The 13,179-nt window shown below is 48.7% G+C and overlaps 1 protein-coding gene across 1 annotated transcript in view; it reads right to left on the reverse strand.

Annotated features, from left to right (window-relative positions):
* The window catches only part of SLC5A9 (solute carrier family 5 member 9), a 30,239-nt gene extending 17,313 nt beyond the window's left edge, over nt 1–12,926 (reverse strand). The window contains exons 1-7 of the mRNA XM_037403915.1: nt 12,794–12,926; nt 9,804–10,001; nt 8,321–8,392; nt 5,731–5,835; nt 3,719–3,883; nt 1,019–1,124; nt 365–445 (exon numbers count right to left, since the gene is read on the reverse strand). Of these exons, the coding sequence (XP_037259812.1) occupies nt 365–445; nt 1,019–1,124; nt 3,719–3,883; nt 5,731–5,835; nt 8,321–8,392; nt 9,804–9,953 (679 nt within the window). The 5' untranslated portion in view covers nt 9,954–10,001; nt 12,794–12,926. The remainder of the gene's footprint in view (nt 1–364; nt 446–1,018; nt 1,125–3,718; nt 3,884–5,730; nt 5,836–8,320; nt 8,393–9,803; nt 10,002–12,793) is intronic.
* Nucleotides 12,927–13,179: the final 253 nt, after the last annotated feature.

Here is a 13,179-nt window from a genome sequence, read left to right on the forward strand (position 1 = left end):
CACCCAGGTGAATACACAGTAACTCCCAAAGTCAACAGGGACAGTCAGCATAATGGCTCTGAACTTACATAAGCACAGCGAGAGCTGAATTTGGCCCTGGGAATGCAGTGTTGTGAGCCCTTTGGCAACCCCAGGTAGATTCAAACCTTTGCTGTGAAGTTATGCAGAACCTCACCTCCATACAGTTAGTGCAAAGGAGGAAGCCCGTCTGACAACCTGGCAAATGTTAGTTGTGCTGGTACCACTTCTGTGAGTGGTTGAAACTCATTTGTGCATCATACGTGAAAGGGTGAGGTACCTGCTAAGGTCTAATGACCTTGGGACCATTGAACTAGCGCATGATGCGACCGCAGGTTCCCCTTACCTAAGAACATGAGGACCAAAGCTCCCAGCACCATGATCAGGGTTTGCAGCACATCTGTGTAGATCACAGCCGTTAAGCCACCTGTCAGGAGAACCAGAGACAACAGGCGGAGTGCATCACCATGTACATGAAACACGTACCTCACCTGGAAAAGCGATTTCCTTGGCCCCAGCCCTGTGATTTCAGGACAGAGCCACTGGGAGAAGCTGGCACTGAGCTGGTCCCCAGGAGCCTATAACTGTCACAAGCCCTCCCGTGAGGCACAGCCCAAAGGGCTTTTCTACATTTATGAGAGGATTCGGAAGCAGTTCAGCATCTTAATATCTAAAGTTGTTAATGTTACAAAAAAGAGAAAAAAAGAGCAAATATGGGCAGTGGTGATTATCTGCACAGAGGGAGCAGGGAACCTTCTGCAGCGTTAAAAAATCCTCTAGAAAACAGTAATGTTCCTCCCATACCAGTTTCCCTTGCAGCAGGAAGGGAGAGGGGAATAGCCAGAGGTCCCCAGCAGCTGGGAGTGACAGGGCAGGTACTACCAGCAAGAGGGAGAATCTCTCCCTCAGACCTGGACCTGAATACTTACCCCTGTGTAGGAAAGGGGAAATATATCCTAGGCTCCAGTTTATAATGTTTCTTTCAAAATTAGCTATTTACCAGCTATGGTGTAGACAGCAGTCACTGCTAGCAAGACCACAGTGGACAAGTAGAGGTTCCAGCCCAAAGAGATTTGGATGAACAATGCTCCAGAAAAAATGTCTGTCTGGAATAAAAAAAAAAAAAAACAAAACAAAAAACACCACAAGGGCAGTCTGGCATTAGTAGCGCTCCGTGCAAGTGAAATCTAATAAAGCAGCCTGCAGCCCTCTGCGGCTGAAAACATCGATGGAGGAGGACACCAGGAAGGTGAAGTGAAAGAGGAGGAGAGAGCATGGGGCTGTTGGCTGTGAACCATCTTGTTCTCAGGGTAAGGAAAATCATTCCTCCAGGTCAGCGCTTTCAGAGGCTGGGGCAGCAGGAGGGTAAAGATCAAGGTCCTACGCCAAGGGTTAAAAAGTCATCAAAATAAAGACTATCTTACAGGCAGCCTTCATGGTAAGTAACCCTCACTGGCACAGAGAAGCATTGGTGGAAACTGTCACTGCTTTTGCTGACTGTGAAGACACTCATGGGGAGCAGGAGCCCGGGTATCCACAGGTACATGGGAGGGAAAGGAGGGCAAATAGCAGAGACCAGTTTCTTCCCAAGACTACATGTTGGTGGCCTAGTGGCCAGAGGACAATCCTGCTTGAGAAACCCCTGAAGAATCACTGATGCCTTGCACCGTGATTTATTTATCTGAAAAGGTCAACAGCTTGCTTTTCTATTCATGCAGTTCAACATACTAGAATGACTCCAGAAAAACTAGTTATACCTGCTGAGGACCTCGATAGACATACAGAAACCCCCATGGGCTTTGTTTTGCTTGGACCTGCTGGCAGAGAGAGTGAAACCAGAAACTGGGCAAAACCTGGAATTATACAGATAACATCGCTGAAATGCAGAAGGCGATACGGGAGATGTTTATGTTGGGAAATGAATTTGAAGGACACCTGCAAATCTGGTATGGGGCGAGATGTAGGTGAAGACATTTGCCAAGGGAGACCGAAGGGATGGGGCAAGATTTCTATTTGCTGTGCCTGAAATAAGCACCTTAAAAACACACACCCAGTGCAACTCCTAGCCTCCGCAACCCTGAGACAGGACAAACACCGTCAGTACATCCACAGGAGTCACCGTGTCTTCCGGTTTTTTTGCTCTCCATACAAACACTCGGTAGCTATGCAGGATCAGTCCTTTGACAACACTGTTTATTGAGCTCTCTGTTTTTCTTTGCAAGCAGGGAAGACTCTGCAATGCCCTAGTTTGGGCAAAAAGCACAGGGAGAAAAATCCTTCTTGTAACCAACTGCCTGCTGTCCAGCCAGCTGCTAAATGAGCTCTCTACAAACAATAGCACCGCTTAATAGAAAGCACCTGTCATGTCCATAAAGTCCACCAGCCACATCCGTCAGCCACGCGTGAATTAGCTGCACAGAGGAGAAATCACTGAGATGAAACAGCAATGACTGAGGCCAGGGTCCTGCTCTAAAAGGCACTGGCAAATACTGCTCTGCTGAAGGTCATTTTGAAAGACTGGTCTGGTTCTGCCCATACATTGACTGTGCAGCGGTGACCAGTGTAGTGCTGTCGCAGGAGAGATCTTCGATTTACCCCTCATGGCTAAAGAGGCTTCAAATACCTCTTTGCAAGACCTCATCCTGGGCAATGTTTCAAGCCCAGAGAGCAACGCTCCCAGAGGCAGTTGTGGCAGCGATGGGTGACATGACCAAGAGCTGGCCATTAGAAGAGGAAATCTATCCCATAATCCCAGCCTGGAACTCCTCTGCATGCGCCTCCCAGGACCTGAGGCATAATAAGCCTGGGAGGAGGACCCTGAAGCCAGCTGCAAAAGGCACATGGGTGCCTCATCTCCAGTCAATGTCTTGCAAGGCAATTTGGCATCTAAACACTTCAGTAGGGTCTATGAAAACTGACTTGCACTGGCCGTGGGATGATCAGCTGGAGACAAAGGACTGACATTTTCAGACCCTGTAATGGACTCTGAAATACTGTCCTCTCTCTCCAAAGGCACAGGTAGCTCTTAGCAAATCTCTGAGCTTAAGTTCTGCCTTTTTATTAACAGCATTTAAATGAAGAGAAATATCGAGTAGCTTACATTGCTTTTTTTGGCTGCTAGCATGGTACAATGCTACAAGCAATCCAGGAAAGATGCCGAGTTTTGTCTTCAGCCAGAACCTACCTCCCTTTCACCGTACCGTTTTTATACAACACAAGTCACAGGAAGAGAGAATAACCACAACACACCTATGCTGAAAACTCAGCTATAAAACAACATCAGATTTATGATAATTTAAGAGAATTTCACACCTAAAAGACGCAGCATGCCAGATCCTCAGATGGGGTAATGCCGCAGTTCCCTTGTCTATACTGCCTAAGGTTTGATCTGATAGAAGAGGAAAAGCAGGCAGACAGCTATGGTACTTATACTGTTCAGTAATTAGCTGCCAAATCCCTGTAAAGTTCTCACTGTGCATTGCTGTTTAATGAGGGCTCTCTCTCTTAGGATAGGTCTCCCTGATCAATAGAGAGGCAGGTATTTACTGGAGCAAAGCAGCACACTAACACACTGCTACTGTTTCTGGTAGCTGAGCTGGTCCTTTCAAGGACATCGAGTTATTTCTGAGCAGCCCTGCATTGTGCCGAGATGACCTACCACTGCCCTAGACACAAGGGTCATGTTCAATTGGATACATACGGATATCTTGGTGAATATATAGAGAATGAGGGACAGTACAGACATGTAGATCTGTATCCTTTGCCCTCCAAATCTCTTCTGCAGGTACTCGGGCATTGTGACCACTCCTGCTGCGATGTAAACAGGGACAAAGATCCAGCCAAGAGCCAGAAGTGCCCAGGTAGCCTGTTAAGGAGACAGAGAAAATAAAGGTACGTGAGTCAACAGATGGGAACATCCTTCTCCTCTGTTCTTTCAGTGGACATACTAAGAAAGCAGAAAGGTATAGTGCCATGCAGTGTATTTGGGAGGCAGTCTGACTTTTTCTCCCTGCTCAGAAGATGACATGACAAATGGAGGAATTACTACAATCTAGTTAGAAGCTTTTGAAATTATCCTACTAAGCCTTGTGTCTCTCTGTCATGGGTGGCACGTCCTGTTCCATCCTCCTTTGAGGCAAGATGGTGTATTCTGTTGCTCTGGATCTCTGACCGATAGTGCGGTATTTGGTGGCCTTTCAAACCACTGATGCTGTGGCAGTGAAGAGTTAAGTGATTCAGAGAAGGATGGGAGCATCTGTTTGTTGCTTGATTAGCAAGTGATGAGGCTGAGGCAGCAGACTGTCCCTGCGGAGCATAAAAATAAGCAACAGCAAGACTCTGCTGGGATGTTCTCCTTGCAGGCTGACGCAGATGTGCTTCTGTTGCTGGTAGATAAAGGGGCAGTTCAGTTGCTTTGCAACAGGTGAAAGGTCTTTTGGAAGGTGTAAAGGCATCTCCCATCACATATTTCTTCTCTGAAACACAGCAAAAGCCCAAACAGAAGATCCTGAACATAAATAAAAGCCATTGGATTATCAAACATCACCTGGCTGTCTCAGGCCATTACCTTTCATCCAAGTACCTTACATTAGTCCAAATTTTACTTTGATCAGCTATTTAAGTTACCAGAAATGAAACTAATGCCGGTGAGCAGAGGTTGTGAGTGATTGAGGAGAACAGCCATGACTCCTGCAGTGGCAGAGGCTGGCTTAGGTAAAAGATGCTTATATGATCCCTGCAGCTGAGTGATGTCCCATGGCAAAGGGAGAGAATAACAGCATTCTAAGGCCCATTTCCAATCTGAAAGAAATGAATCTAAACTCATGAAGTTAGATTTTCCCTGACATACAATCTTGTCTCAATGGGCTTCTAAAATGAACTAAATAGATGAACTTAAAGTGATATTGGTATGTCCTACATGCACCAGGCTGAACACAGGCACCAGTTTCTTCACAGATTACTTCAAGGTGATCTTAATGGTTTAGAAAAAACAACAGTGCAGTGAATAGATATCCCAGGAAAGAGCTTTTGGTGGGCCCTGCCTGTGCTTGGCAAGTATCCGGCAGTATTAGCACTCTCTGCTGATACAGACAAGAGATTTAGAGTTAGGTGAGTGATGTTTATTGTGAGGCTGGCACTAATCTCACTCCTCATCACTGCAGCTGAGAAATTTCATTAGCATCACACACAAAGGGTCTGGTTTTCATGCTCTGTGTGGTGTCAGTGGCAATTTTCCAGGCCACTTCAATAAGGCAGAATGAGACCTGCCTTCACACCCAGATGTTCACCCAAGAGACGTCACATTTTGGCAGCTGACAGGTGAATACAGGGTTGCCGATTCTCATGGCTTTACACTGAATTTAGCACCACATGCTGCTTTTTTTGAAGCTCCCTGTACCCAGAATCCTGTGAGTATCCAAGTACCTATTCAACATTCATTATCTTTTAATTTTAATCTTCATGAGTGCAGACTAAAGCTTAAAAATATGGCCATGTGCTTCTGGGAAGGTCAAAGAGCTAATAATTTTAGTGGATTCCACTTAAACTAAAATAAAGATCTCATGTTTTTAAGGCTGTCTGAATGTCTGGAGGCTTCTCTCCTGAGGCTTGAGAACTTGTAGCTGCTGATACTGTTAAGCATCTGATTTTGGAGACAAACCCTCATACCCTTTGTAAACAGTGACATCTTAGTTGACAACATAACTGACTTACGTTCCACTCAAAGCCCCCGACAGCAAGGCCCCCAGCTGCTCCAGTGCCCGCCAGGCCGATGAATAAGCCACTGCCCACATTGCTTGACATCAAGGATGCTCCAATCTGAAACACATGACACAGGCACAAAACCCAGAAAGTCACCCTGAGAAACTTCTGTATCAGCCCAAGCATTTCCCCTGGGTACTGTCTTTTCTCTCTGGCTTCTGGCAGGTCAGTAGCTGGGTGCTAATGGAGAGTTGAGTTTTCCTTCTCCTTTTAAAGCAGCTATGGTTTTATGTCTTAAAATGGGTGTGTCTGCTCCCTTCCACCACCCCCACTCCAATGCAAAGCTTCATCTCAGAATCGAGGTTCACTTTGTTAGTGGTTCCCCTGAGATACGTGCCTGTTATGGGGAGTACGGCAAGGTGAGGGAAGTCTGGTGGCAGCCACAGACACCTGAGTGTCCGTGAAACACGATGCATTTCCCATTCCCTTATTACTCAGCCAACAACACACCTTCTCCAGCCTCACTGCCCCTTGCTCTACCTCTCCATGTCTCGCTGACAGCCCAGCCTCTTTTAAGTCTTGCACTGCACATGCACGTGGTGCTTTACACAGCTATAGCGACCGCGGTGCTCTCCTGGAGCTCCTCCTAAGGGAGGCGATTCCTGAACCATAGCAGGGAAGACCTTAGGAACATGCAGGCCTTTTGTGTTTAATGTCTACACATAGGTTCAAAGATATTCGGCTCTTCAGTAGGCTGGAAAATGCTAATGCCTCAAGTAAACTTTGACTGCAAGCTGTGGGCATGGCAGGCTGTCCCCGCCATGGCTCATTGGCACTCTAATTGGAAGAATACAAGCTCCAAGGCGCTTTGAACAGGGCAAAGACAATCTGACTTAATTACTACTTTTATTTGGCATACCGCCTCAAGCTCCTTTCTGTACACCAACGACAAATCTCTCACAGGGTCAAATGAGAAGTTACCCGGAGGACAAGTCTAGCCCTTTTGTCTCTAGTGGAAGTTTGCTTTTAGACACACGGCCTACAAGGAGCTTTTCTCTCCTCAGTACTGCTACGTGTGAAACAAGGAATGATGGAATTTGATCTGCTTCTCACCTCTGAGCAAGGTAAAACATTAATACGGCATCAACAACCACACTGATTCCTGCCAACAGCTCTGCCTTCTTGTCTAAGAAAACTCTTGATTAGAGAGCTGGCTGCTGCAACATGAATTTGCAGCTGAGGCAGGGACTGATGCTCTCAAGAAATGTAAACAGTTTTCCTAATATCTATATCAGACACACAAATACGGAAGATAAATTGCACAGGAGCAGCAATGTAATATCAGGATTTAGTTGAGGCTGTCTAACACACAGCAGAAATCTGTCACCCCTGTAAAAAAAAATAAAATAAAATACATGTAAGCCAGTCATGTACTCAAGGTGAAAGTCACTTGGAGCTGCCTGCAGGAGTGCTGCAGAGGTTGAATCAGCTCTCTGACAAACAAAACTGAAAAGCAAACAGCGTTAGAGGTTGCTTTAAACCTAGAATGGTAAGTCAGGAGAACCCAGAGCCAACACAGTCTGTGGCCACCTGCGCTTGGTGCCAAAAGCAATGAGAATGTTTTTGGGCTGTTTTTTTTTAAAGAAAAAGAGAATGATGCTGGGGAAAAAGTGTTTCATTTTGGTACCTTTAATTTTTTCCCCCTCCAAATTAGAGAAAACCCTCAAGCCAAGCTTTTCCATTAAATGTCACTTGGCCAAGACAGGAATATAAAGAACGTTTAAGAAATAACAGATTTTAGAGGGGAGGGTGTGTCACCGATGGAAGAGATTGAAAATCTAGCCTAGTGAATTTATGGGCAATGTACATCCAAAGGAAAGAAATAAAAAAAATGCAGTGTTTTGGTTGAGAAGTGCATTCTGTTACTCACTGGAGAGATATATGGTGCTAGAGTCTGGCACTGGCTGAGAAGGATCTTTATTCCTGTGGTGGTTTTATTCCTTTCAAACTTTGAATTATCTTTATATGTACCTTTCACTCCCAAGTAAAGGTGCCTTCAATAGATTTTTTTTTTCTTCATAGTGAAAATTTATGCTTTGGTGGTTTGAAGTTTATATTCTTTACATCGTTAGTCAATAATCTCGGCTTTACTCTAAACAGCAAAGCCTCGGAAAGTCCTGGCCTTTGGGATTACTTTTTCTTCGGTTTCTAAATGCTTTTTTACTGGATAGCACATTCCTAGATTACCTAACGCTTTCCTGGCTTGGGGACAACAGTATCTTTGGTGAGTTGGGACCAAAGACTTTCAAACCCAGCTAGAAGCCAGCGCTCCCTCACTTCCATCAATGCCAACATTTTTATTGCTGACATTCGCAGAAAATTGAGAGCTGAAAAAAACTGAAGATGCTGAGCTATCCTTTTGACCCAGCAGCTCCAGGCTGTAGCCCATTAACAGAGCTGCATGGGACGATTCCGCGTGGATCCTTTTAATCTCAAGACTACAATCAAACACGCAGGGACTGGGTCCCCTCACTAGACCTGCCCTCCTTACATCCAGAATTGCTTTAGAACCATGAGGAAGAGAAGGATGCATTTCACTCACAGGCCACCAAGTCATGGATCGTCCAGCTAGGAAATAGCCTCCAATAGTCCCCCGGCTTGCTCGTATCGATGACTGGAAGCACAGGAAAAAGAAAAGTATTTTCCTCCATTCACCCACCCTCAAGTCAGACCCAGTACCCACCTTGAAACATCCCACCAGCACCCTTTTGCACCGCCCTCGCCCTACTCCTTGGGTGTTTCTGCAGGAGGCTGGCTCGCCTCGCTTAGAGCAGCACAGACAGCTCAGTGCATGGCTCTGACGCGGGGTGAAGCAAGGGCCCCTGTGGAAGGCATCTAATGTTGAGAAATCCAGGGGTCTGTCTGCTCTCAGCCATGTGAAGATACACATTTGCAGCTCCAAGAAAGGCTGCCCACCTTCTGACAATGGTATGCGTTCAAAGGAAGCATTTCCCTCCTCACTGTCCAGCACCCCTAGCAAATGTCTTCAGAGCCAAATAGGGGAGAAAATGCCACAGGGGTAAGAATCAGAGGACAACCCTGCATCCCGTGGGATGCCAGCAAGGACTGCATTGGGGCACGGCATGCAGGTGCACTCCAGCATGACTAGCAATGCCCTGCTGCAGCTCCTGCTGCCCTTGCTTCTTCCCACTGCTGTGGATTCAGGGTTCCCAGCAGCCCCACACTTGCATGGCCACATCACACCGCCTGATCCAGGAACCGCATGAGAACTTCAGTGATTTCAAGAGCAATAGGATGTCCATAGGCCAGCAAGCCCCTCCGGTGTGAGTTAGGCTGAGTGTGCTTGCTGTTTGCAGCAACCACAAACTTGCCATCAGGCACCATAATAAAATGGTTTGCTGCGAAGCATGTATGCACATGGTGGCACCCAGACTGGTGAGCAGCACTGCCACCAAGCCAGGAGAAGCCTGAATGCCTGATCTCAGCGTTAGCTCCAAAACTGCTTTTGTGCATCTGTTAAGTATGCCAGGCTTCACCCATTGCTTCTGCCTGTCTGGGTGCAGGTTTTTGATAGTCCAGCTTTGGAAAGAAGCTGCTTGTACCTATTTAATGACTTCTGCTTGAATGTACCAATTAGGAAAGAACACTTCAGCCAACCAGAACATTATAGGTCTCTATGAAAGAGGCCTTTGCAAAGCTGCATGAACAAATTATTAACAACAATCTTTCCAAAGCTTTTTAAAGTCCCACTTCAGTTTCCTCCACCCTGACCCTGGATTTTCTTTTGTCCCCTGCCTGCTGGCACCTTGGTGTGAGACAACTTTGCAGCACAGGAGGTAGTCATCATCCCCAGAACAATGTCCAGGGAATGACCCCTTGTTTGTCCCTATGTGGGGGTGGTGGTGAGGGCTCGCAGGAAGGTCACTGCCACCCCCAAACCTGCTCAATAGTTCCTGGGGTAACAGTGTGCACAGAGGATGCCCTGTGCAGGCAGGAGGGGTCCAGGGAGGATCAAAGGCTCTCCACCTTAGGCAGACCTAAACCCAGTCACCTTGAGGACTCACCCATATCCCGACAGTGAGGACAAAGGCGAAGTATAAAACCACGACGATGATGTCTGCCACCCCAAAGGCCGCTGTTGTGTCCCCCAGCAGCGCGGGCAGCTCTGTGGTGGCTGGGGTCGGCTGGCTCATGGCTGCAGGCGAACTGCTCATTCTCTTTCTCACACTGGACTTTGGTGCAAGTTGGCCTTCATTGCTTCCCTTGTAATAATTAACAAGGTGGAGAAGGTGTGAGTGGGGGAGCCGGAGCTAGGCAGGACTGTGGCTAACATTTTCCCAGCAGGCCCCAGCAGGAGCTTTGGCTCCGTGGTTCATCAGTGCGGGCCTCCCCCACAGCTTTGCAGTGTGATCATCCCTCCCAGATGCTCCTGCATCCTTTTACCAGCAGTCCCCTCTCCTGCCCATTTACCCACTGGTGACAGCCTCTGGGACAGCAAACAGATAAGTGTCACATTGTCATGTCCCCCAGCTCTTTCACATCACTTTCCCCACAGCATCCTATAGGAGAAAGTTCCTCCTAAGAGGAGCTGCCCTAGAAGGGAGTTGGTCTTTCTTCCTGGTGCAGGTGGTAAGGATACTGATCTGTGCAGGATAGGTGCAGCACTGCACCCGCACCCAAGGAGCAGGACCAGCCACAGGACAGGGCACCAGTGCCCCTTTCCTCACTGGGTCCAGCCGTGTGCTCCCTCTTCCCGTGTCCTGTGCTGCAGCTCAGTCATTGTCCATGCTGCAGAGACCACAGCCCCAGCGGACGGTCAGCAGACAGGGAATGCATGTTACAGTGCACATACACATTGCAGACAGCAACAGGGGGAGCACGGGGAGGAGACAGCTGAGTTGTCTTGGCAGACTCTCCAGCGTGCACATGGCCAGCAGCGAAGGAGTTAAGCTGCTTGCGTGGCAAGCAGAGCCAATGCCAGGTCACCTACATGAGTCAGGAAAGCTGCAGTGGCAGCAGAGGCAGCAGCTGTCCTGGGGCATGGGCTGGTAGGAGGGGGCTGTCCCCTACCACAGCAGCAAAGTGCCAGCCACAGGTCCTCCTCCCCACCCTGCCAGCCAGCCGCCTGGGGTGGCAGGGTCGTTTCTCAGGTGCGTGGGGCGTCCAGCCCTTCTCTGCCGTTTAACGCTGGGGCCTGGCATGACCCATGCCTCCACCTCCCTCTGCACCAGGGCCCTGCTCAGGGGCACCAGGAGTCCACGATGGTCCCTGCAGCTGCTTCAGTTGATGGTCATAACCCAAGAGCCTGAGACAGACAGGCACAGACCTAGCTTCTCGGTGCGGTTCTTAATGATGCTAAAAGACAGTTGCCTCCCACAGATTTTGGCTCCTGACATCACCCTCAAAGCTAGGGGAGATTGTGGCATCCATTTCCTCCTTAGTTTATAAATACAAGTATCTCCAGACCATGCCTGGCCCAGGTCACCCTCTGGAGATATCTCTCCTCCCTCTCCACTGACTGAGGAAGAGCTACTTTTCTCCTTTCTGTTGAGTGCCCACAGTGCTGTAAAGACCCCTCCAAGACAGTGTCACTGTGCCCACCCACTGTAGCACCAGGGAAATCACAGGTATGCTGGAGAGGTTTCCTGAGTGCTTCTGTGGAGGGATGATGCTGTAGAAGACAAGGCAGTGGGTTGGGCTGCAGGCAAAGGCAAGGTCTATGACTGATGTTCTGGGAGAGGTTTGGTTTGGGGCTGCCAACCTGGCAGGCTCAGCAGGGCTTACCCTGGAGCACGTGAGTAAAGAAATCACAATGGGCTGTAGCTGGATGCTAAAAAAAAAAACCCAGGGGAACGCTTGGGGGACACATAAGGTGGTTCTGACTGTGACACCAGCCACCAAGACTCAAGCTCAAACACAGCTGCAAAGGTCCCTCCGCTACCTCTGTCAGCAGCTATCTCACACCTGCCAATGGGGGACCAGGGCACACAGCTGAGGACACCAGCCTGGTTTGGAAACAAGGTCTCCAAACACCAGCCCAGCCCTCTTGACACCACCAGCCCACTGAATGAGGGTGTGGGTCACGCCGCCCCTCTGCTCCTGTGTTAGCACAGCTTTGGGAGATTGCTCAAGGCTCCTACCAGGGTTTGCAGAGCCATGACAGAGCTGGCTGTGTGGCACAAGCCTTCTCCAGGCAGTCCTCTGGCCCTCAAAGAAGAACCATCTCCTTCCTCTGCCATCCGTGGTCCCCATGACATACCAGATGGGACATTTTAAACTGAAGTGAGCTTTGCTTGTTCTTGGGTTCAACGGAGGCAACAAAATTTCTCTCTCAATTTGTTTTACCCCTCTGTCCCAGTGTTTTCTTGCCAATGCTGCCTACCTACGTGCTCATTAACTGCTCTGCTAAAGCAAGGTGCCCATCCACCCCTGCTCCTCAGTCCGAGACTCTCCGGAAGCGGTACCTCATTATCCACAAGATGCTTTTCAAGACTGAAATGTTTCAACAAGCTGAAGTACAGTTACCAGAAATTAAATATCTGGAAGCTTAAATCCCCAGGTGTAAGCAGGCAGCTCTCCCTGTGCAGAGCTGATTTACGCTCACCCACACACTTTTCCCTCTTAACACCACAGAACCCGAAAGCAAAAAGACAGACACCTGATCTTGAAACACATTAAATTCCTGCCCAATACGTCAACATAGCCAGTATCCCCAGTCTTCCCAAACTGGGAATCTTGATCCCCACAGGGAGCCCAACCCAAAGTACTTTCCCAACCCAGACCTTCACCCCACCTTCCCAAGGCCCTGCACCAGCAGCAATTAACACTTGCAGACACCTGAAAGCTTATACCCCTGAAAAGTAAACACATCTAATAAGCCGTTCCCAGCAGCTGCGAGCTATCACAGCTCCATCTGACCCACTAGGATATTAGCTTATGGTGGCAGGATGCTGTCAAGTGTTATTACACCAAGTGGATCATCCCAAGCCCTAGTGATCAACCCCGGTGCAATTGAGAAGGATTGCAGTGGCTGTACATCAAGCACGGATGATACCTCAAGTGTGTCTGTGGCAGTCCCCTTCTTCGCTGCTCAGTAGTCTCGTGGCCCTCTACCCTCGATCCCATTCAGGCAGGACTTGCTTCTTCCCACTCCTTGGGGCTGGCTGCAGAGGCGTGCTTCTCTCATGCTTTCCCCGGGCTGCGGCCGCCGTCCCTGCCCACAGCTGAGGGGGTGACGCATACCAGCATTGCGTGACACTCACCTTGGCTGCTGCCCAGGCGAGAAGCAGCATGGATCACGCTGCAAGGTGCACGTCTCCACCAGGCCCCAGCAGCAGGACAGCGCTTATCTCCTGCTCCATGCACTAAGTCAACATTGGTGGCTATTCGCCCCCAGGAGATGTGGCACTCCTTGCCCTGGGAACCAATTGGGGAATTCAC

The sequence above is a fragment of the Falco rusticolus genome, chromosome 11, assembly GCF_015220075.1.
Source record: "Falco rusticolus isolate bFalRus1 chromosome 11, bFalRus1.pri, whole genome shotgun sequence".
NCBI lineage: Eukaryota > Metazoa > Chordata > Aves > Falconiformes > Falconidae > Falco > Falco rusticolus.